Source organism: Spinacia oleracea, chromosome 2 (assembly GCF_020520425.1).
Source record: "Spinacia oleracea cultivar Varoflay chromosome 2, BTI_SOV_V1, whole genome shotgun sequence".
Lineage (NCBI taxonomy): Eukaryota > Viridiplantae > Streptophyta > Magnoliopsida > Caryophyllales > Amaranthaceae > Spinacia > Spinacia oleracea.
Genome location: NC_079488.1, coordinates 97,161,700 through 97,187,121, shown reverse-complemented (window position 1 = coordinate 97,187,121; position 25,422 = coordinate 97,161,700). Strand labels below are relative to the sequence as shown.

At 35.0% G+C, this 25,422-nt stretch overlaps 3 protein-coding genes across 3 annotated transcripts; all 3 read right to left on the bottom strand.

Annotated features, from left to right (window-relative positions):
- Window positions 1–12,795: 12,795 nt before the first annotated feature.
- LOC110787631 (receptor homology region, transmembrane domain- and RING domain-containing protein 2) lies at window positions 12,796–17,321 on the bottom strand. The gene is made up of 4 exons (XM_021992261.2): window positions 16,571–17,321; window positions 16,185–16,418; window positions 14,322–14,723; window positions 12,796–13,596 (listed from the first exon to the last, which is right to left on the bottom strand). The coding sequence occupies exons 1-4, from the start codon at window positions 16,704–16,706 to the stop codon at window positions 13,049–13,051; spliced, it is 1,320 nt and encodes a 439-aa protein (XP_021847953.1). The 5' UTR covers window positions 16,707–17,321; the 3' UTR covers window positions 12,796–13,048.
- A 647-nt stretch (window positions 17,322–17,968) lies between these two features.
- On the bottom strand, window positions 17,969–22,344 carry LOC110787630 (protein disulfide-isomerase 5-2). The gene is made up of 5 exons (XM_021992260.2): window positions 22,040–22,344; window positions 20,216–20,319; window positions 19,628–19,998; window positions 18,841–19,148; window positions 17,969–18,598 (listed from the first exon to the last, which is right to left on the bottom strand). The coding sequence occupies exons 1-5, from the start codon at window positions 22,253–22,255 to the stop codon at window positions 18,311–18,313; spliced, it is 1,287 nt and encodes a 428-aa protein (XP_021847952.2). The 5' UTR covers window positions 22,256–22,344; the 3' UTR covers window positions 17,969–18,310.
- Window positions 22,345–23,390: 1,046 nt separating this feature from the next.
- Window positions 23,391–25,413, bottom strand: LOC110787590 (pentatricopeptide repeat-containing protein At4g21065). The gene has a single exon (XM_021992218.2). It carries the CDS (start codon window positions 25,280–25,282, stop codon window positions 23,450–23,452), a length of 1,833 nt encoding a protein of 610 aa, XP_021847910.1. The 5' UTR covers window positions 25,283–25,413; the 3' UTR covers window positions 23,391–23,449.
- Window positions 25,414–25,422: the final 9 nt, after the last annotated feature.

Sequence of the window (25,422 nt, the reverse complement as noted above, 5' to 3'; positions counted from 1 at the left end):
TGACGAACCATAAATTAAAATTAAAGCCACTCCTTTTATCTACAAAGAATAGTCCATCTGATATATTTTTCCACGGAATTAAAGATACGCAAAAGCTTCATTTTCACCAAAGAAAACATTTGATCAGTTAATTAAACGTTGTCATTTTCACTCATTTAACAAATATGTTAAAATCTAATCCACCAAAACATCACGTCGTGAGTGCCCATATAAATAAAAGATGAAAAAATTAATCACTTAATAAGGTTAAAATTCTACTCCCCTTATTCACCTAAGATTTTAAGGTGAAATCTCCTAAAATTTTTGTGAAATAAACACTCTCTCTTGATAATAAATGCGACCCAACCCTTATTTAACAAAATATATGACACTTGAACCGCTAAAAAGAAAGTCATAGTCAATTATTTGATCAACATGGGTCAATAAATAATTAGTTTGAGTAGGTAGAGCATGCCAAATTAGATAAATAAACATACTACTCGTCCACTGCCAATTCATTTTATAATTGAATTTGTAGCATGCCACGCTAATTAAAGAGGTAATCTACCCTTTGGATAGACTAAACTTCTTTCATGAGAATAGAAAGACGAGATGATTATTATAAGATGGAAATGAATAAAGTAAGAAAAAGTAAGCGAAAATGTATAAATGTTATGGGATAAGAGGGGTAAATATGATACTTTTTCCGTTTTTAAATGTTAATTCCTTTTGAAATTTAAGACAATTTAACAAAAGTACAATTATCACATGAATATTTCAATAGAATATATCCCATGTGGGTGGGAGAGAGAAATAATTAAGGAGTTTAATGGGGATAAAAGTTTACTTAAGAGTAAACAAGTGGTACTTTGGTATATTTACAAAGGTATAAAAGGAATAAATGTTGGACAAATAAGAAAAAAGTTCCAGAAGAGACTAATAAAAAGAGAACAACTCAATTAAAAAATGGGACTAATATTCAAGAACGGAGGGAATATTATATTTTCATATCAAAAAGCAGTATAAAACACAACGTAAATAACATTATGAAACGAACTAAAATAGCAAATACATAAAAATTAATAATTTATTATGAAACAGAAGTAGCAGTACGAAGTACTCCGTATATATAGGACTACAAAATGAAATAAACTAAAATGAAAAGTGACGCGGAAATTTACGACAAAGTATAACAAATGAAAAAACATCATAGTAGAGAGATTTTTTTGTTTTTGACGGGGTAGAGAATAACAGTTACTACTTCCGTTTCAGAAAGATCTTTACAGTTACTATTTTCACAAATATTAAAACAAAAGTAGGAAAGTTGGTTAAATATAATAAAATATGGATAAAGTAAGAGAAATGTGTAAAAAGGTGGGTGGGTGTAAGAAAAAAAATGAATAAAGTAAGAGAAATTGAGTGGAAAATGGTGAATATTGTGAGGTAAGAAGGGTAAGGCATAGTTATAACATTTTTAACATATTCGTTTAAATTTATTCATCTAATATGCATATTTATAATGCTAATATAACAATTTGACCAAAATATTGAGTGACATATTTTCCATTATTAATATAAAATTTGACTAAAATATTACCAATTTAGAATAATCATTATTACGTCGTATCTATTATTGCCATAATTTATAAACTAAAATTTGTTTCCATATATAAATAGTTTATAAAAAAGGTAGAGAATAAAAATAAAGTTAAAACATATACACTTTTTTGAGAAAGTTGTTTTTAGCGGGAAAAAATCGCACCAGGAGTTGATACGTGTCATTCCTTGTGTCTCTTTTGTTAAAAAAAATCAGAACTAAAAAATATATTCCCGTCTGCCGCCTAAAATAAACGTGTCTCTCTACTAACCAGAGATCGATAAGTTAATATATATGATGATGAAACAATAATTGTTACTCTATAACTCTATTATTGAACAGTACGCAGACCCAAAAACATAAATATACTTCCACTATTTTTTTAGGTGATTTGTTTGATTTGAAAACAATTACTAGCGATAGGATTATGCAAACCGATGAAATAACTATATAAAAAAACAAATTAAGAAAATCGATGAAATAACAAACAAAAAAAAGAAGCAGAAGAACGTGCATACTTTGTCAGTTTTAAAAAATTGTGTTACGGAGTATTGTGTAGATACTATAATTAAGGATCCGATAGAGTTGTAAAAACAGGTTATCAAGTCGGGTTCGGTTAGGATCATTTTGAGTTTCGGATCATGATTAGGTCGGGTTGCACTATAAGTTATTGTACCATTAACGACGAGAAATTCCGTTACTAAATACCAATAATCGTTGATTAATGACGGAATTTCCTGTTGCGAACCCGTCATAAAAGGGGACGTCGTTAATGGAAAATCCCGTCGTTAACCGGTCGTAAAAGACATTTGCGAGGTTGTTCCCGTCTTTGTTTGGTTGTTAGTCCCATCGCAAAAGGCTTTTGCGACGGGAATTTTGACTCGTCGTAATTAAGTTGTCATAAAAGATACAAATTCTTGTTGTGTTATGTCGGGTCATTTTATCACTCGGGTGCAGGTCGGGTGTAGGTCGGTTTAGTTTTCGGTTGGGTCATGTCGGGTTTTATTCCTATTTCGTGTACAAGTCGGGTTCGGATCGAGTCATGTGCGGGTCGGGTTCAATTTCGAGTTTAGGACTTATATAGTTGGGTTTGAATCGGGTTTGTATTAGTTAATCTTGGGTTTGGGGTCAAGTTCCGATCGGATAATTTTCGGGTTGGTTAAAATTAAAGTCGGGTTCACTTTTGGGCACGGGTTAAGATCGAGTCAATAACTGATTTGGTCATCTCAAAATATTCAAGCGTAACTCCACAGGTCGAGTCACTAACATGTTATGTGGAAAAAAGGAGTTAAGATCATTTTCGGGTCGGGTATCGAGTCGGGTTCAGATCATTGTACAGTCGGGTCAGTTCAGTTATTCGTTTCTGTCTGGTGTTGGGTTCGGGTCATACAACATCGGGTTAAAATCGGTTATCGTTCTTTTCCGGTCGGGTACGTGTCAGATTTCAGGTTACCTGTTATACCAAAATTTCGGGTCATGGTCAGTTACGGATTTGATCGGTTTAGGTCGGATTTTTGGGTTGGGTTAATTTTTGACAGCTATAGGATCCGGTATATGAACATGGCACATACGTGAAGTACTACACTACTACTTATGTGTGACAACTATTGGAAGTTCTTGGTGAGATCGCAAAGAAAATGAGTGGAAAAAGTGGGAATGTGAAAAGTCCTATATGGGAAAAACACCAACTTCATTTATTGTTTATATTTGGGGACTTGAGTGAAACATTTGTTTAAGAAAGCATGAGAGTGATATGGGTGGACACACAACACAAACACGCGCGCGCCATTTTGGTCGGTCTCGGACCTTGGGCCTTCGTACTTGGCGAATGCGGTTCGCGGGCGTGGGGTGAGTTTTGTGGGCCGGGTTATTCTTTTTGGTCAGAAGCGGTTTCAACCCACTAAATGATGTAATTGCCCAATTAATCCACTAAACGCTGTAACTGCCCACTACTTCCCGTTTTCCCACTACTAGCCGTTTTATGGATGTTACGGTTCACATATATATTCCACACTTCCGTTCTTCAGAAACACACACCGAAACTGTTCTCTCACTTCTCTCTCAAACTCTCAAACACTATTATGTTCTCCAATCGAGGCTTGTACGTGAGTGCACACAAACCTTGGTGTCGTGTTAACTATGGAGGACAACCACAAGTGTTCTACTGCATCAGAGGTAGCGCAAAATTGTCTTTTAAAGCAGTGATTCGACTACGTCGCGACAAATTATTCAGTTCATATTTACGTAATATCCAGATAAGTTCTAACTTTTATAGCTAACAACAACATCATGCCACTTTAAACCTTCTCACATTTGTACTAATTTTCCGACGTGTCATAATATTCTGGATAGAGTCACATGAGAAATTCCCACCCAATTTTTCCTTTTTTCCAATCATATTGTAGAATGATGGAATTCCCCTTCAGAGAGGTTGTGCATCACTCTAGATTTTCATAGGTCCAAACCTAATTAAGGATACATAATATATATATATATTTTTTTTTATAATAGGTAAGAAGAAGGAACCCTAACTGAACCAGCACCTAGCACAGGTGAACCAGCCCAGCTCCGCAGCCAAGCATTTCGCAGTTGATGGGGCTCGAACTTGTGACCTCCAAGTCACAAGGTGAGTTCCCCACCAACTCCACCAACATAATATATTGAAATCAATTTAATATACTACTCCTAGTACGTACTAAAGAAAAATAAATATATAAATAATTCTACTTAATTAGACTAAAGAATTTATCTCTTTTATTGTTTTCCGTAATACAAGTTAAGCTATCTATGGCGTACCGTGTACTGCAAGTAGTTGCTTAGGATCGAGTAAATATATTAGAGACAGCAGCTTACACCATTTACTCTGCATCCGATCCATAAAACACAACCAGTATAACAAACAAGTCAACTCATTAATCATGGATCCAATAATGTCAAAGAATCTTTCACTTAATTAATAATTAATAAAACAGCATTCGTAGGTATTACTCCTAATTAATTAATGAACCTTTATTGAGCTACGAATTGGATCGAACCCCAAATTGGGTATATAATAGAAAAAATATAGTCATGTGGAGTCTTGTTTGATTCCTCTTAATGAACACTTTGACAATATGAAAATTTTATAATTTTTAATAACACGTAATTAGAGATATTAACAATGTAAAATGCGCATTAGTAAATGTGTCAAATTGAAATGCGTAGAACATTTAGGAACAAAGCGAGTATATGTTTGGACTAATAAATAATACTTGTCAATAGTAAACCATTTGTTTCATGCTAACTAAAATAAACCCAAATAATAGGAGAATATGTGTAAACCAAGTTCCATAAATCATAACGTACACTAAAAATAAATTATCATAATCCAAAATAAGTACTATATAAATAAAACGGTTTTTTCATGAAATGCCCCTGAGGTTTCACGAAATTCACCAAATACCCCTGCGTGTTTCAAAATACATAGTATACCCCTATTTAAACTTAAAGTGCACCAAATGCCCCTAGACTTAACGGCCGTTAGTGCTCCGTTAACGTTAGTTTACCTTTATACCCTTACTCACCCAATATTCTACATTTAACCTTTTTTTTTATAAAAAAAAAAAAAATTCCTCTTTCTTATTCTTCTTCTCTCTCCTCTCCTCTCTGTTGTTCGACCCATCTTTCTCTCTTCTTCTTCTTCTTCTCTCTCCTCTCTTCTTCTGCCATTTTTGCTCTCTTCACAAAAACAAATATTTCTACCCCATTGATTAGCCTAACCCAACACAAATTCATATCCGCATCCCAATCCGAATTCAACCTTATACCCTCTTCTGTGGGTTCGCCCTTCTTGTTTCTCCAATATCAGTTCAAGCGACGACTTATCCGACATGCTATTACCTCCGGTCAGCCCGTGTCGGTCGCCAATGAGAGCGGATCTCACCGCGGCGTGTCAGGCGTTCGCGACGATGGCGGAACCGGTTAAAAGTATTGCATTCTCCAACCCATTTCTCATCATCCCACGAAGTACCACTTGACAAGCACCGAAAAGGGATTGTGGGAGTTTAATTTTATTCGATTTTTCTGCAAATTAGGGACTGCTTTTCCATAATATTTGTGGATGACTTTTCTAGATTTTGGTGCAGTTTTGTGGGTGATATAATGGATAATTTGTTTGGGTTTGCAATTTTCAATTTTTTACCAATTTGATTTTTTTGGGGTTTGCAATTTTAAAGATGGATAATGCGGTGAATCGGAGGAAGGCAATGAACGCGAGTTTCTCCAATCTACATTCCCGTATGTTCTTTTATGGGTTCTTCCTTCTTGTATCTCCAATCTCAGTCCAATTTGTGGGCGATTATTTTCCAATTGTTGATGGTTCCAATTGTTTTTATTCATTTTCCATTTCAATTTGTATATAATTTCTACCATTAATAGTGTAATTTGGGGGTGTTTTGTATTGTTGGCTTGAATCAAATTGACATGGTGTTTTCTTATAATTGCATGTCTGATAAATCTTTTGATCTTTGTTGTTAAATATAGATCTCGTGTTCTTTTGTTGATATTGTAGTCGGGTTTTAATCTATTATGATTATAGCAATGAAATCGATGAAAGATTTGTTGCAAAGCGTAAAATATGGATTAGTCGTTAGTTGGACTGAATATGCTTCATTATGATGAAGTAGTTACCTAATACAGAGTATTTCGTATATGGCATCATCAATGTAGTGATTTAGAAATTTAACTACCAAGCTTGGACCCTTTTTGTATACACCTAAAAACAACCTTGATTTATGCATCAAAAGCACCAACACAACAACACTAAAACACACATTTGCAAGGACAATCATCCCGTTGAAAACTGACAAAGCAAATAGGAGTACTGGAGAAGATGGATCAGGAAAAGAGAAAGAAGGGATGGAGAGAAAAGAAAAAAGGCAGTTTGGGTATTTGGTGCAAAGAACTTTACAAATAGGTGTATATTATGCAAAAAGTTTATATATAGGTGCAATTAGTGAATTATAAACATGACTTAACGGAGGACTAACGGAAAGTCATAATAGGGGTATTTGGTGAACAGTATGAAAAAATTAGGGGTATACTATGTATTTTGAAACACGCAGGGGTATTTGGTGAATTTCGTGAAACCTCAGGGGCATTTCATGAAAAAACCGTAAATAAAATACTAAACATTGTTTTTCTAAACAAAAAAAAGTAACATTTACGTATGGCCTTATGGGTATCAACTTTGTTCCTACATTTTTAGTTATGTTGTTGCATTCCATCTTACTAGTTGTTGGCCCGTGCGTTATCACACACAGTCCTCCAAGTTAGTGTTAAAAGAATACCGAAATGTAAAGCAAATTCCGGGCGGAATTAGTATACAACAATAGCTAGGTACATGTATGACTGCAAACTAACTGTGAAAAATATTGAATCTTGTTGATCCTGGTGCAAGATTTGTGCATGTACATAATTAGAGTGTGTTGCTTTCTTGCATAATGTCCAAGAACATTAATACAGAACAAAATAAGCATTGATAATCAGTGAATGTAGGTTACAATCACATCCCCATTACATATTTTACATGGGATCCAAAAGGTGCAATTGGGTATTTCATAGGAACATAAAAGCATAAGAGTTGTATATTTCTTGAAAAAACCCCCCACAACACAAGATAGGCTAAATACTAAAGTCACCGACCATAAGGGATGATTGTTTGCAAAAGGTACACATGGTTGTGGAACTACTTAACTTTCACACAAACATAATAGTTCCCTAAAAGACCATGTTCCCTAAAATGTTTTTCGTGGTCGAAGATCATTAGCCTCGGGATGCCGAAGCTGGTGATGATGTTTTGCCAGATGAACTTCCCCAACTTGAGCCTCTGTGATTGCAGAAACTGCTTCGGCTTCAACCCATTTGATGAAGTAATATACTCCTACAATCAACCACTTCTTCTGATTACAACCGAGGGTAATGGGCCGATGATATCCAATCCCCATAGCGAATGGTAGTGGGTATAGATTAGATGATAGGGTTTGAGCGGGATGATGGATAGCTAGCCGGAGCAAACTTCTGACACTTCTCGCATTTCTTCACCATTGTGTTTTCTTCGGAAACCATGGCAGGCCACCAAAAGCCAGCCTGAAGTGCCTTGTGAGCCAAGATGGCTTTTAGGTTGCAGGCCCAATTGGGAGCCAATTGGGCACCCAAACAGTTATAGTTTGTACATTTCATAATAAAGTTTCAGGCTAACAAGTTACAACAAAACATATCGTGTTCTCTGCCAAAATATACCTAAGAAACAACATATATATACTACCTCCATCCCAGATTAGTTGTTACACTTCTAAATTAGGAATGACCCCACAATTATTATATTGTCTCTCTCTTCTCACTAAATTTTTTTGTCCCAACACTCTCTCTCATTCAATTAAAAAAAATGTCCCACTAACTCCTATCACATCTACTTTTTCAATAAAATAACAATTGATAACCAAACAACCACTTATCACCTAAAACTTTGTGCAAAGGTAAGTGTAACGACTATTCTATGACGGAGGGAGTATATAATACATGATGCAGGCATATACATTTTCTTAGGTAGGAGACAACACAAAAACTGGAACTCAAAACATAGTTTCACTCTCAAGCACCTACTAAATCTCTGTTCTTTTGAGCTGAAATGAACTGAAATAAGCAATAAATGAAAAATAAAAATAAATAATAAAAATTAAATAATTAATACATATTACATACTAATAGTTATAAATAGTAAGAAAATAATCATAAATAATTAATTTAAATAATAATAAATTATTATATAATAAATAAATAAATAATTATTATATTAATAATAAATTAATATATAATTAATAATTATATTAATATTATTTATAAATATATTATTTATATAATAAATGATCAAATTATAATAATAAAAATAAAAATAACAATGTAAATTGAATTAAATTAAATTAGATTGAATTGAATTTTATTGAACTAAACTGAAATAAACTAAACTAAATAAAACTGAATCTCCCTAAAATTCAACAAAAAAGAAGAAGCAGGGCCTAAGTACCAACCTGCGAGGGATTAGAAGAAAATGAAATAAAAAACCTAGTCGCTCTCCTCCCATTTTTCTCTGTCTAGTTTACAAATCTCAAGGTTTTCTAGACAGAAAATATCCGAATTTCTTTCAAACCTTTTTTTAAAATTTTTTTAAATATTTTTGTCCTTAGATTCAATAAAAGCTACATTATTTGAGTGTAGTAACCTTCATGGCGTGTTCGGCGGTAGCGTTTGAGGTAGCGGGTAGCGTTTTGACCTAGTCAAGACGCTACTTGTAAAATCTGTAAGTGTTTGGTAAAGTAGCGATTTAGGTAGCGGTTAGCGGTTGAGGTAGCGGTTGGGTAGCTTTTGTCAAACGTTAAAATTAGTAGCGTTTAAGGTAGCGGGTAGCGTTTGACAAATTTATAATAAAGTTTTAAATAATATTCTTGCTTTTATTTTTATTTTTATAATATCAACCGCTACTTTTACCGAACACTCATATTAGTTACCGCTATTTCGACAGCTAACCGTTACCCGCTACTATTCACCGCTACTCGCTACTTTAACCGCTACCCGCTACTCAACCGCTAACCGCTACCCGCTACCGCTAATTTTGCCGAACAGGGCCTTAAGTAGAATATAGTATAATTTTGGTGGAGTATCATCGTGAATTTGGTCTGTTGGTAAAGAATTATGCAATATCACAATAGTCGTCAATTTTTCAAATTTATTTAGATGAGTTAGATGGAAATCGTCATCGCGACTACAACATATCGTTAGACCGCCCCTTTAAAAATTTTGTATATTCCAACGACGTGGGCGAGAGATATCCCACGGTGCAAGATCTTCTCAACTATCGTAGTTTTAATGAAGGAATACTTATTTTTAGTTCAATTTGTTATATAGTTGTTAAATTAGATTTCTATTATAGACGTCTTATGACTTTTTATTAGTGATTTGATTTTATTACAACCCCCTATTTTAATCGTTGCAATTTCTTTTTCGTTCGTCCCAATTTAATTTTCATATTTTATTTTATGGTATGGACCCACTAATATTTTATTACGTGCCTTTTTTCACTAGCATAAGTTATGACCCCATATCCTCCCCAGCGCGTCTCATGTGTGACCAGCCACACCGTCAACTTGATGGTGTGACGCGCACGCACAACTTATTTTTGCGCAACTATAGAGGAGAAGGTTATTGACTAGTGTTACATGACTTTTCTATACCGGTGTTACTTATACATTGTATTCGTTGTTACTTTTCTTGTTTTACGTACTGTAGTTCCTTGTAAAGACTGGTGTTACTTGACTTTATATGCTGGTGTTACTTACACATTGTATTCCCTGTTACTTTTCTAGTTTTATTGCAGTTTCATGTCAGAGGTTCCTTGTATAGACTGGTGTTAATTGACGTTCTATGCTGGTGTTAATTATACATTCTAATCGTTGTTACTTTTCTTGTTTTATTACATTTTCTTCAATTTCATGTTAGAGCTTCCTTGTATAGACTGGTGTTACTTGACTTTCTATGCCGACCTTATTTATACATTGTATTTGTTATTACTTTTCTCGTTTTATTTCAGGTTCTTCAATTTCATGCTAGAGGTTCCTGATATAGACTAGTGTTACCTGATTTTCAATGGTGGTGTTAATTTTAGTTATTGCAGTTTATTCAGTTTCATGTTAGAGGTTCCTTGTATAGGCTAGTGTTACTTGACTTTCTATGTTGGTGTTACTTATACATTGTATTCGCGGTTACTTTTCTTGCTTTATTGCAGTTACTTCAATTTCATGTTAGAGGTTGCTTGTATAAACTAGTGTTACTTTATTTTCTAAGTTAGTGTTACTTTATTTTATAAGTTGGTGTTACTTGTTTCATTAACAAACGCGCTGGACTTATTTATAAGTGTGAGCACGCCACACCATCAAGTTGATGGTGTGGCTGGTCACATAAAAGACTTGTGGTACCCTCTCACACCTTCAATTGAAAAAAATCCACTATCTCTCGATCACCACACCTACTTTTCTATTAAACTATGATAAATAAGATTACAATAACTTACTGCATAAAACTACGTGAAAAATCTATTGCGACAATCAAATTATGACGGATGGAGTATAAAAGAATAAATAAAATCAACCATGCAATTGAAGTTTTTATACTTCCTCCCTATTTTTAAATGCATTACTTACTTCTTATGAATGTATTTTTAAATCCATCACTTGTTTCTATATTTGGTAATATTCTACCATATTTTATTATTTCTCTGTCAATAATCCTACTAAAAATATTTTATTGCTTCTCTTTTTTATGATTCCCACTTAAATAATTAAAAAATTATCATACCCCATTGTTGTTTTACTATAATAAGTTAAATTGTCTATTTGTCCACTTATATTATTTAATTATAATTTTGGGTGAGCCTCTTAACCTGTATGCAGTATGCTATGCAAGTGATCCAGTTAAAAAACGCGGAGGAAGTATTTGATACTTCAACATTTTAATTTGGAATTAAAAGCATATCCTAAGCTTTTTTTATAGAAAAATTTGTCATTTATTAACTAACTTGTTAAAAGTTGTCAATTACTAGTTACTTCTCTAATAATTGATGTCAATTGCTAACTTAATTTAATTAATCTACTAATGACATCATTATTAACACTTACTTATAATTTAATCATTTATAACTAATTAATAAAATAAAACTCCGAAAAAGAAAGATTCTCAAAATTAAGTTCAAAGTTTACCGTAAATTAAAAAGTCCAAAAAGTCAAAACATTTGTTTTTGGAGTTGACCATTTTGGATTTTTTTAAAAAAAAGTTGGGTAACTTCGGAAAAAAATAATCCAAAATGATCAATCTCTAATACTTTTGGTAATTTCGGAAACTTTTTTTAAAAATCTTATGTACTTCCGGTTGACTTTTAATTTTGGGCATTATTAATTAATTAAAATTACTAAATTAGAATTATGTGTTAATTGTGATGTAATTGGTGGACTAATTGGTCAGAATATGAACTGAGGTAACAATTGACATCAATTCTTAGAAAGGTAAGTAATTGGCAACTTAAGTAGTACCCCCTCCGTATTTGAATAAAGGATACATTTCTCATACATGATCGTATTTTATTAAGGGATACACTTTTCTTTTTTGGCATGTCATGGTCTCAACTTCCAATTATATTAATATATCTCTCGTTCTTGTGATCCCCACACTTAATGACATCATCTATTTACTACAATAAAATAATTCGCCCATTACCCCACTTTCATTTTATTTTAATAAATTCAACTCATCTCCTAAAACTACGTGCCTATCAAAGTGTGTCATTTAATAAAATACGAAAAGAGTAATTGATAAACTCACTAGCAACCTAGGTAATAATTGATAAACTTTACTTATATACTCCCCCGAATCTAAATGTTTTTCCCATTTGAAAATTTGACACTATTCACTATGGAAGAGAATCTATTAAATTACTACCAAATTACCAATATATAAGAAATAATAGTCATATACTCATATGAGATCTTGTTTGATTTGTCTCAAATAATACTTTGACAATATGAAAATTTTATAATTTTTAATAACACTTAGTTAGAGATATTAACGATGTAAAATACGCATTGACAAATGTGTCTAAGTGAAATGGGAAAAAACATTTAGATTAAGAGGGAGTACATATTAAATTCGTCATTCATTCAGGTGTAAATATTTAGAACATAAGTTTTGAGTTTTGATACTCTGTTAATATTTAGTCGGGTTACTATATCCTTGTGGAAAGACCAAGAATGTTATATATATCCAGAAAGAATAATAAGTTGGGTCCAATTAATAGTGTTTAAAACCCAAATAAAGTGGTATGAGACAATAAGTGGACCCTGTTAAAATTTGAATGGATCGTTTAAGCCCACAAATTGGTTGGTGAATCCAAGTTTAATGTATTTTTGTGGAAATACACAAAGTTAAAAAATTGGCAATCCAGCTTGCACTCAAGGTTCTTGATGGAAAAACAATGAAGAACAAAACACCCAGAATCATCTTATTATTTCTATATCAACTTCAACTAAACTGTTATGATTTATGGAGTACTCTGTATTTACAGAACAAGACCCGCAAGTATTTGTAAGCTTGACGTCTACATTCAATTACTCTATGTGCTTATTCCACAAACAACATAAATTAAACACTAATCTCCATTCATCACTCTAATTAATTATATAAGAGTTTATGCAAACATTGGAGCCTCAACTCTAGGAAATTAACACAAGATAACTCATTAGCAAGCGGAATGACAAAAACAAAAAAAAAAGATCAAAACTTTACCCTATGCTACAATATACACACAAGTCAACACCATGGCAAGGATCAAAGAGGTATAAGTTAGAGGTCAGAATTATCTGCACACAATGTCACAAACAGCATCCAAAATCAACATCCTGGAAGGGATTGTGCAGAATCATACGGAGTAGAAAAACTCGCTGCTGATTCACTGTAATGCAATGGATTTGGATATCTCAGAGAAGAAGACCCGAGATAACTTGATGAACCGTTACTAGGACTTGGAATATATGGAGAAATGTATCTACCATTCAGAGGTGAAATTGACGGATAACCCAGAGAACCAGGAGACATAAACTGAGAACCATACGACCTTTGTGAGGACATGTTCCTAAACTCTAAGGAGCTTCGAAGAGGACGAGGTATTTGAGGACTACTTGAAATAGAAGAGTTACGAGAAGTTGAATGGGATCGTGGACTTGGTGAGGCTATTTGTATAGCAGAGGAACGTACTGATGATGACCTTGACCTGAATGATGAAAATGGCGAAGAAGCAGCAGATGATGGATTGGAAGACAGCAATGGTGTTGATTCTGATGCTGGAGGTTCACCGTTGCTAGTCCTTGCATCTCGCTTGCATACCGGGCAAAATGTTCTCCACGAAGTCAGCCAAGCATCCACACAAAATGTGTGAAATTCTGCATAAATTCCACCACATCCTAAGTAATGGTTACCCGAAAACATACAACATATATTATCAGCATGCAGATTACATCAGTAAAAGAATCCTGTTAGCATATCTTTTTTCTGAAACAAACTCAACTTGGCATCCTGAGCTTTATTACATTTTATTTTTTAAATAGACCTATCAACAATCCTTGTGTTATGAGTTTATGACTAACCCTAAAAAATCTGGTGAACTTGGTTAGTAAGTAAAAAGGAAGAATTGTTGAAGCACTTCTTCTAAGAAAATGAGGGGGGCATAAAATTCCTACTTCCCCCTCATACATTACTCAGAATTGATGATTGCAAATTTGAAATGAAAACTTGGCAAAAACACAACAGCCCACAGAATAATTCACCATGAAACAAAAATTAGGAATTTTAGACGGAGACGCTTATGAGAACATCTAGCTCTAGGTCCACCCAATAGTGTTTTTCCCCTCATTGATCAAATGAAGGGAAAAGACATCCTAAAGTGCACCTAGAGCATACTTACTGCAATTTTAGCAAATATCTTATACTCTGTAGTCCGTAAAAAAGAATTGCTAAGAGAGTAACAAGAAGCATAAGACATTTCAAGAAGCAAAATTGGATTAGCAAAAAACCCATTTGAAGTAAACCTAGGGGCGCCATAGTACCAAAAGCTACTATTCAGAAGCAAAGAAAAGTACAAGTGAACATCTCAAAAGGCATAACTTACTGTGGCGGCATGGCAGAATCCGGATCTTGTCTCCAACCCTGTAGTCCTCAAGGCAGATAGCGCAGGTTGATGCTGTGCAATTTTCCTCTGTTACAGTTGTGAATACTAAGCTTGGCATAGCTTTAACTAAACGGCTACTCATCCCATGAAATTCTCGAACCCGGGCGCGAGGCCTTTCACGTCTAATACGGTGCCTTCTAACAAAGAAACAAGTAGCCAGCACCGCAGACATTGCCAGAAGAGAAATGAAAGAAATCGCCATTATTGACCATGCAGAACTTTCATAGCTAGCAAGTATCCACACTTCCACATCAGGGCCAGCCCCATATGTCTTTATTTTGTTCCCAGTTGCTTTTGAAACAAATACAGCAGGTATCTTTATACCAGCAGAATTTCCTGCCACTGTTGTCAGGAGACAACCCATTATAATATTGCAATACAACTTAGTCGTATAAAATAGAGACAAGCACAAGCACATAAAATGAACACATGGTATATCCAATTTAAGAGGTTGGGTATTTTTCATCTTCTTGCCCAAAAGACTGCAATACAGCATATATTACCGACATGCAGATAACATCAGTAAAAGAATTCTGTTAACATATCACTATACTAGTGTATTTCATTGCGACTCTTTGGAGCATTTGGAGACATAGAAATGAGACCGTGTTCAGGTATACCTCGCCAAGCTTGGATGCCATCATTCAGAACGTCGCTGATCATTTTAGTAGGTGTTGTTAGTTCATGGAAGGCAAGAAAAAAGGCAGATTTCAGGGCAGCAGCAGTACTGTTAATGGGGTGTGTGAAGCCTTCGGGTCTACCGGTAATACTGCAGGTTCTTTTCCTCTTAGACTTCAAGTGGATGGTGCGTGGAAGAAGATCAAGAAGGTAAGTGGAGCTGAATGGGTTGCAGGTGCAGGATGGTTTGCTACATGGGAAAATAATCAAAGGGAGGGGAACCAGTATTTTTTACTACCTTGCCCATACAAGCAGAAGCAAGAGCTCTATGGTTGGCTTTGAAGGACATCATGAGTTAGTTAAAGCAATCTTGGAGCATGGCACAGCAAGGGTGGAGAACCGGAGATAAAAAGCTTTAATCGAAGATATCATTAATTTATGAAAGGGTTAGATTTTTTATGTATTTCTAAAGCACCAAGAATTCAAGTAACTAGAGCTTAATTTGGCCGTAAAAGCCAGAAAAAGGGACTAGTTTGTGTTTATTTGTTTTCCTTCTGCAAAAAAAAAAAAAAAAACAGCAGATGAATTGGTACAGGAACTTAATTAGCACCAGTACAAAAATGTACCAGTGCACCACACAGTACACACACATAGTTCCTGCGGGAGGGGGGGGGGGTAGCGAATTAGGCAACACTGATTACACATTTGGACTGGGGAACTGCAAAACCCCTACTCAATTATCTCCAATATTTGTTTGGGATCATGGCATTTTGGTCCTCAAACTACGAGGCGAATGTAAATACAAATATATGGAATATCACTAACATAGATTCTGTAAACCTTCACTGCCTAGTTTCGGCAAAGCAAAGACTCCCCACAATGTAATTCCATACAACAATGGCTCATGTTTCGGCAGAAATATCTATTATTTCAGTAACCTAAACTCTATTGTTCCATCAAGTAACAAGTCAATTACATAAGCAGGATCAAATGTCAAGAAAACCCCATATCACCATCTTTGAGTAAACCATCCATAAAAGTTCCATCAAGATCAACAAGTCAACTACATAAGCAGGATTAAGAAAACTCCATATATCATCTTCGAGTAAACCATCCAAACAAGTAAATCATGCTTCACACACAAGAAATAGTAATCCAATTAGAGATAAAAGAATAGAGAATTACTTGCAACCAAAGAACCAACATCCTCATTATCATAAATAATTGCAGCTTCAAAACCTGCATTCTGCGCCCTTCTAATTTTATCCTCGAAGCTACATCCACCTCTAACGATCAATGCAATTGGAGATGAACAATTGCCAACAACATCCTCAACTCTATTTCTCAACTGTGAACACCCATCAATAGGCTCTGCTATGTACAATTTTCCACACATACCATGTAACCCCAAAGGTGGTGCTGAATTTACAAATCAAAAATTCATAATATCAGAATTCACTCAGATAGCATTTAGCTTCACATCAAACTAAAAATTCATACAAAAACCCAACTTTTTTATACGGAAAACTTGTTATTGAACTAAAATGCAAGATTTAAGATTTGAGACTTACCAAAGTTAGCTTCAACATCATCAAATTTGAGTGTGAAATTTCTTCCCTCGAGAATCACAGAAGCAGAAGAGAAACACAGCATCATGATCAAACTTAACGTAGTTAACAAAATTAATCTACAAATCTTAAGACCCATATTAAATGGTATTCTTATTCAATAGAAGACACCCAAATCAGATCTTGTATGTATATTTTTTTGAAGAAACCCAGAAAGTGGAATTCTTTTTGAGGGTTTTACTTGTGTAAGAACAATTTCAAGTTCCGGAAAACCCAGAAGCAGAAACAGGATTGTAAACTTAGGGTTTGATTAAAAAACAAAAAAGGAATTACCTTGCAAAAAGAAAAACTCGGAAAAGGAAAGCTCTAATTTGACCTAAAAAACCAACAGTTTTCCTAATTAGGAACAAGGAAATTTAGGGTTTTGAGGATGGAAACATCAGCTTCCATCTGCAAATTGAAAAGGGAATTGCCAGTTTTTCAAGATAATTTGCAGATTTTGGGAATTTGACAGAGGAAGAAAACAGAGGACACACTAAGACAGAGAAGAGAAAACAATGTGCTTGGTTTATTTTTTGGCAAATTGACTATTTTGTTATTTAATTATTGGATAATGAATATGCCAAGATGCGAAATGAAATAGAGAGTATGCAATTTTATCCCCAGAAGAACAAAAACAAAAACAAAAACAAAATTGGAAAAGAATAACGATAGATTATTTCTGTTCGGTCCTTAAAACCTCATCAACTTTATCTGTAGCAACTACTCCGTAGCAACTAATGATTTTGTGTACCATAAATTATGAGGTCAATTATTGTCTCTTCAAGTCTTGATCTTGGTCCACCTGATTGGGATCCACCTCCAAGCTTTAAACTACTTGAGTTAAGCTTACCATGGTCCATGAGCTGATCTGAAACCTTATCAACTACGGACCTAGTCTAGTTTGATCGGATCCGATGTGGTTGGATCAACTATGGACCTAGTCTAGTTTGGTCAGATTCGATGTGGTTGGAATTAATTTGATTGACTATTCTATATTCGATGAAAAACGATTGAGAAATATAGAACGTTTGCTAATCTGATCTATGGATGGTGTTCGGTTCTACCCAAGCCTAACCAGATATTTAGATTGTGCACAAGTGCACGACCAAACCTAGACCGGTCCATTTAGCCGATGGGTTGTGGATCGAACTACCAACCTACCAAGTACCAACTCGGTTTGGTCAGTTACAACTTACAAGTTGTATCAAAATAGAAAAGTGGACCAAATAGTTCAACTTTTTCTTCCTCCATCAAGTAGAAATACGTACATGTGTTCCCCCAATCAGTGAGAGAATGCGCATTTGAAACCTGATTCAAATCCAGTACAAATGGTAATCTAAGCGTTGGAGCGAATCAAAATCCTGTTCCATTTTTCTTAATTTGCATTTCATATTGTACTCAAAGGAAACAAAGCATAACAATTACTGGTAAAAAGTCAACAAGGGATTAAAACCCAGAAGACAAAAAAACCTGTATCATCCGTTTACAAATCTTAATAAGTTAGCTGCAATGAGAGCCATTGTCATTGGAAAATTACAAAAGGAGGGGGTGACCTCATAATTTGACGCCAAACGTGATGATCAAAGAACCACAGTCCACAGGTAAAGCTGTTAGCAACTCGTCTCATCTCTAACTAAGCAATCCTGCTCCAAGTTAGGTTGCACCATGATGGAGGACATAGCCTTATAAATACATTTCCTCCTAATCTTCCTTGTCAGCTGGTCTTTGTACTTCACCGCTATCAGGTCTCAAAGGCCGTGAACTAGCATTATCTTCATCCTCTTTACCAAGGGTTTGTATCATCAACATGACAGCTACCACGAATACAACAACGAAAACCAATTTCAGCCCAATCATGGAATTCAGGAACTGCATGAATGACGGGCCACTAATCTTTTTTGATTCTGTCCTTCCTTCTTTATATCCTTCAAGGAAGCGTGTTATATCGGATCCTTGATCTTCTTCACCAATACTCTCTGAATCAATTACCTGCCCAAAAAAGGATTAGACATTAGCACTACTGTTGTCGTACATGCCAAAACTCAAACTTCAGATCAAACATAAACAAGAACAGTAACACTCTCTACTTGTCCTGCAAACTAGGTAGAGGTAAGAATGCAAGTCTGCAACCATGCCATTAATAGCATCTTTACACTGGTTGTTATTGCTGTTGTATTTTGAGAAGCATGAGCTTTATAAAGCCTAGATATAAACAAGGGGTGATGACTTACGTTGAAATATTCCTCGTTTCCGTCCCAAACAACCATTTTTGGCAGTTTTGTTGTTTTACTAATCTCAAATGTCTCAACAAAGTCCTGAAACTGCTGGAGACCAGCATAAGCAAATAGATAATCACGATTAGCAGAAGCAGCAGCCTTCAATAACTTGACAAGCTTTTTTGTTTTATCCTCATTCTCGTCTTCCACAAATGTAAGAACAATTTTCCTGTCTTCATCTCTTAACAACTTCAGTGAATCAGAGTTTATAGGCAAACACAAGGGCAGTACATTTTGCTTGATGAACTCCTCCAAGAATTGATCTGCATGTGATAAGCAGGTCAGCTAAGCATTTTCTTGAAATGTAAACACCTAAGTCCTCATAGTGAGTTCAGAAACTCCACGCATACACAGGGCAAGTAAATTTTTATTTTCACAATGCAGATTATAGAAGTAAGACAAAAGGACCTGAGCACCTGACGCTACTGAAGTCAAACTCTAAAGCAATGTAATACACCAACTATAAAACCTACTCCTAATTAAAGAGGCTCTTTCACATTCTTATTTAGAACTAGCCTTTAGTCCTAACTCCTAAACATTGTACACTACAGACATTATATAGCCAAAAAGGGCTGGAAATAAGATTCTCAAGACCAGACACGAAAAACATCAGAAGAATCAAGAATATGCAATTCCGACAGCTTTCACCCAGTTGATCTGTTTCCATGACCGTATTTAAAATAGAGGATATATCTGACAAAAATTAAAGTAGGAAAATTTGATAATCTGAATGAGAGCCTACCATCAAAAGGCCCATAGAATATGTTTCGTTCGTCGTAACTTGGATGAAGGGCCACCAGAGCAGGTACTTTGTCAAAATCATATGATTCCATAACACTATCTGAAAAATCCTTTGCCACAGAAAACCATGCTTTTTTCTTGTATTTCATAGCTAACTTGGATATGACTGACTCGTCCATTCCAAAGCCTATGTAGACAGGGAAATGGGGGCCAGCTGCTTCAACAAAGTTACTAATAGCAGTGTCTGATTCAAGAATGGATACGTCAGGAGCAACAAATTTCTTCAAATAACGGACAAGCAAATCAGCTTTTCGAGGTCCGTTATAATTGACAGGAACCCCATGCACGAAGAGCTTCAGAGTTGGAAAGCCACTGTGTGACAATGGAAAGAAAGATTATTACTACACAGAATAAGTAACCCAAAAAAAATACTACACGGAATAAAAGGATTAATTCAGAGGGAACAAAATTCCCAGGAATATTCACCGAAAAACTCAATGCAAAGTATTACACGACTTGAAATTTCATATCGTACAATAAGCAAAAATAAAATTTGGTTGTCAAATAAATAAAAGGCATAATTGCATACTCAATCTCATATTTATCACCAAGACGTCTGTACTTATCAGCATCAACTTTTGCTATCATTATGGGCTTCTCCAGTTCAGCAAGGGCAGCAGCAGCTGCATCCAACTGCATTTGAAAATCAGAAGCATTAATCTCCAAGGTCTATGTGATCAATTTCCATACACAACTATTGGATACGAGTACTCAAAAATTGAATACTGCATGTTACTTTAATTTATTTGGTTTTTTCTGTTGGGAGCTGGGGTGGACTTACTGAAGAATGAAATTACTTAGATCATTATCATTACCCCATTGCCTCAAAGAGGCTCCTGCAAGAAGCGGGGTAAGGGGGGGTCGGGTGTACGCAACCTTACCCCTGCAATTGCAGAGAGGTTGTTTCCAAGTGACCCAAAAGCGATAACGGGACAACAATGGGACAAACCATCTTCTACTTCATGAAATGGAAGCAAAGAGGTTTTCAAAGCCATTTTGATTTAGTCCATTACATCCCACAACCAAAAGAACAAATGAATCTTTGGCTCCATCGGAAATGAAATTACTTAGATAATCAATAAAATTCCCCCTTATAATCAATTAAGAAAATTTGTAAAATGAACACACATACTATCTCCTAACTGTAAAAATGATTCAAATTGCCATGGAATTGATCTGTTGGAACTAAAAGTGCCTGTATTATACTATTCTAAATTATTCCCTCCGTCCAGAAGTAGTAGTTCTTACAGACACCCCCCTCCTCCACACATACACACAAATCAAGGATATGTAAGGAAATGGTGACAGCTACTCCGTATAATCTAGGCATCCCATAATGTATGTTTTAAACATAAGTAGTACTCCCAAACTATTATTCCGGACAAAAAGAGAACTTTTCTTAAACATAAGTAGTACTCCGTATCATTCCACTGATACATCACGACATCAGCATAAATTCACCCCAATCACAAAGGAAGGATACATCAACACACAATTGGAAATTGTAAAGGCAGCACCATCTGTTGCATAACATTTTGAACAAGACTGTATTGCAACACATTATGTCACTACAGTACCAATGCACGAAATTGAAGACTTATACGATGTTTCAATAGGGACAGAACCTCAACCCCTCACAGAACTCAATTCCAATTTCCAATTTTTAGAAATATCAAAAAGTTGCTTCTACAGTTCTACAGCTGGGAAGAGTTACAAGCTTACAACTCTAATTAAGCTAGTAAGTTACATATGCTTAAAGAACTTAGTCTAATTAGCTAAACTAAACGTAGTAACCATAGTAACATCACTCACTAAGGAGATGTTTGGTTGACATGAAAATCCATGGGAAGTATGATTTCCTAGGAAGTGAAAGATTGCAGTATAATTTGGTTGTCAAAAACAAGGGAAGTCACGGTTCTGCTTAAGGAAGTTACTAACCTAGGTGCCCCTAGGTAAGTGGAACTTCCCACGGAATTACTTGCTATGTTTAACCAAACAACACTACTCAGTATCCACTTTCCTAGAAAACTTATACATGGGGAAAAACATGAAGTTTTACTTCCTATGGTCGACCAAACGACCCCTAACATTGGATCGCAATGTTTGCATTAAATTTAGAAATACTGTAAAAGGCAAACCTTGATCAAATCAAAAGTTCAAAAACTTCCACCAATTATCCACAGAATTTATACTTCAATATCACCCGAAAAACCTTAATTCAAAGAATAATACACTAATAATAAAAAAGACAAAAAAAATTAAATCTTAATGAAGTTCAGGCAAATTGAGGTATAGGAGTACGATTAGGGGATCAAAATTAACTGAAAAAAGAGGAGAAAGAGAGAGAAAGGACCTCAGGAGAAAGACGCTTGCAATGACCACACCAAGGGGCGTAGAAATCGACAAAGACATGATCGAAGGATGAAATCACAGAATCGAAATTTGAATCGTCCAGATCAATAACTTTTCCATCAATGGTGAATTGTTGTTCGTCGGCGAAGACCGAGAGGAGAGAGAAACAGATGATCGAGGAGATCAGAAGTCCAACTGCTACTGATCGTCTTCGCATGGCTTCTTTTGTTCGGAGGTGTGTGTGTTTTTTTTCTGGAGATTTTAGTTCACAGAGTTCTACCTTTACTTATTTATTTATTTTAATTTTTTTTTGAAGGACACAGAGTTCTACTTGATATATACCCCGTAGTAGTCAGGTATTTCAACTGTGTTTGGATTTACGTAAACTCTTTAATTTTTTTTTTATTCTTTTAAAGTTACACTTACACTCAGGAAAGTCTTATCTTAAGACGGTAACCTAACTAAACTCTTTATAAGAGAACACAAACTCTTGTTTATTTAACGAATGTACAATTAATATTGTCCCTCAAAAGAAAAATAGATCTAATGTTTAAAGTTTTCGATATAATATAAAAATTATTTATTTATTGGAAAATTTGCCAAATACAACCTAATAAAGTTCTCTATTTGCCAATTACAACCTCAAATTCTAATTTTGCCAATTACAACCTTAAACTTATATCTCCATTTTAAATTACAGCCCGAAATTATTTTCTGCCAAAAATCACCGAAAGATGATGTCATAATGTTATTAAAAAAAACAATTACATAATTTTTATAAAAAAATTAAATCGATAAATAAGAATTAAAATCAAAAAAAAAAATTTTATAGATATTATGTACTTCGGAATTTTTTTTAATAACATTATGACATCATCTTCCGGTGATTTTTGCCGGAAAATGGTTTTGGGTTGTAATTTAAAATAGATGTACAAGTTTAAGGTTATAATTGGCAAAAATTGAAATTTGAGGTTGTAATTGGCAAATAGAGAACCTTATTAGGTTGTATTTGGCAAATTTACCTTATTTATTAGGAATAAAATTTTCTTTTTATTAAAAATTATCCCTTCAAAATCACTAGTAATGTGAAGTACTCCGTATAAAGTTAATCAATAATCATGTGCATTACTTGTAACTTTCAAAAAAGTTTATCCATAAAAAAAATATTACACTTGAAAGATCGTTTGTCAAAACTATGAACTTGAAAGTTTAACCCATAAAAATTCTTTTCGGCCTCGCAATGTTTGAAACTTCGAAAAAATTTGACAAGAATGATTCTATGTTTGGACAATAAAAGGAAATTACCATCTGTAAAATGTAACAAGACTATAAAGGGAAAAAAATTGCACCAATGCAAAAAAAAAAAATTGTATTGGAAAATTTCATCTCACAAATGAATGATGATCATTGATCACCAATAATCTGTACAAGAACAAGATCCATGCTTGAAATGGTGGAATCTACTACGATCCCTTACAACGATTTCACGGTCATAAATCTTGGAAATGAGTTTAATAGCAAGGTGGCAATCAGCACATATTCTCAAGTTCTTGAAAACTGTTATTGGGGTTCCTGGCAAAGTATTAATAAGCATGAAAGCAATAGCAACTTTTTCAGTGTGATATGTTAAGGCAGTCTCCTTTTCTTCCTCTTCAACATCAGCTAGCACATTCATTGTGTGAGGCATATATCCCTCCATTCTCAAAACCTTTGTAATCTCTCTTAACTTCGCGTTTATTTCTTTGTCCTGAGGATGAGATCTGTCTCCCATAACAAACTCATGAACACGATTCCTCAACTCAACAAAGCTAACTCCCGGTGTTTTCATAACTCCTTCCTCCACCATTTTGGTTCTCAGTTGATGGACATCTGTCCAACGGTGCTCGGATGCATAGAGGTTTGAGAGAAGCACATAGTCACCACAATGCTTTGGGTCTAACTCTGAAACTTTAGCCCTTGCAGTTTGTGCAAGAGTTAAATGCCCATGTAGTGAGCATGCACCCAATAATGTCCTCCATATAACAGCATTTGGTTGCATTGGCATGTCCTTAATGAATTCATATGCTTCTTTCACCTTTCCTGCTCTACCAAGTAGATCAACCATACAACCATAATGCTCAATCCTCGGTGTAATTCCATATCTTTCTTTCATCCTATTGAAATAATCAAATCCTTCTTCAACCATACCACTGTGACTACAAGCATATAAAACTCCAACTAATGTTATATCACTTGGCGCCAATTGTCTCATTTCCATCTCTTTGAAAAGCTTAATTGCTTCATTTCCAAACCCATTCACTGCCAACCCAACAATCAAAGATGTCCAAGACACCAAACTTCTGTCTCCCATCTCATCAAAAACCATTTTCGCTTCCCTAATTCTCCCACATTTTGCATAAAAATCAAGAAGTGCATTCCCTGCATGCAAGTTCTCATTCAAACCAACCTTAAACATGTAAACATGCACTCTCCTACCTAATGCCAATGCCCCAAGCTCGGCACAAGCACATAACAAGCTCACCATTGTGAAACCATCAGGCTCAACACCCACCAAGCTCATCTCCCTAAAAAACTTCAAAACTTCATTAGGCTTTCCATTCAAAGCAAACCCATTAATGACAGAATTCCAAGTCACAAGATTTTTCACAGGCATTTTCTCAAACACTTTGTATGCACTCTCAGGACATTCACAAGTAGCATATACGTGCACTAACCCATTTTGCACAAAAACTAAGGATTCATACCCATTTTTAATTGCAACACAATGCACCTTTTCACCCAATTTAACATCCAACAACTTAGCTATTGCCTTCAATAGAAAAGGGTAAGTATGTGTATCAGGCTCAACAAGATGAGCTCTCATCTGGGTATACAAATCAATGGCAGGTTTAGGGTTTTCACTGAAAGCATACCCTCTAATCATGGTATTCCAGGTGAAAATATAAGGGGTTTGAATTTGGGAGAAGATTTTGTGGGCATAAGACATGGATTCTGAGAGAGAAACAGAAAAGAAGATGAGGTGTTTGGCAAGAAGAGGGTTGTTTAGTGGGACGCCATGTTTGATAGAAAAGGCATGAATTTGTTTGAGTTTGTAGTTGGAGGAAGCACATGCTTGCAAAAGTGCAATGCATTGCTTGAGAATGAAGGGTTTTGGGTTATCAGGGATGATCTGAGTGCAGTAGAAAATCAGAGAATTGGGTTTGAAAGAGAAGGGTGAAAGTGAAAGGTGTGGTTTGAAGTGCATAGTTTGGACAAAAAATTGATGTAACTCTCGGCAATGGATTGTTAAGTGCAAATATTTATTAATTGTTATAGACGGAATATATGGAGTGTAAGTTTAGTGGAGTTCAAGTTAAAGAGGCAGGGGAGATTACCTTAGATGGG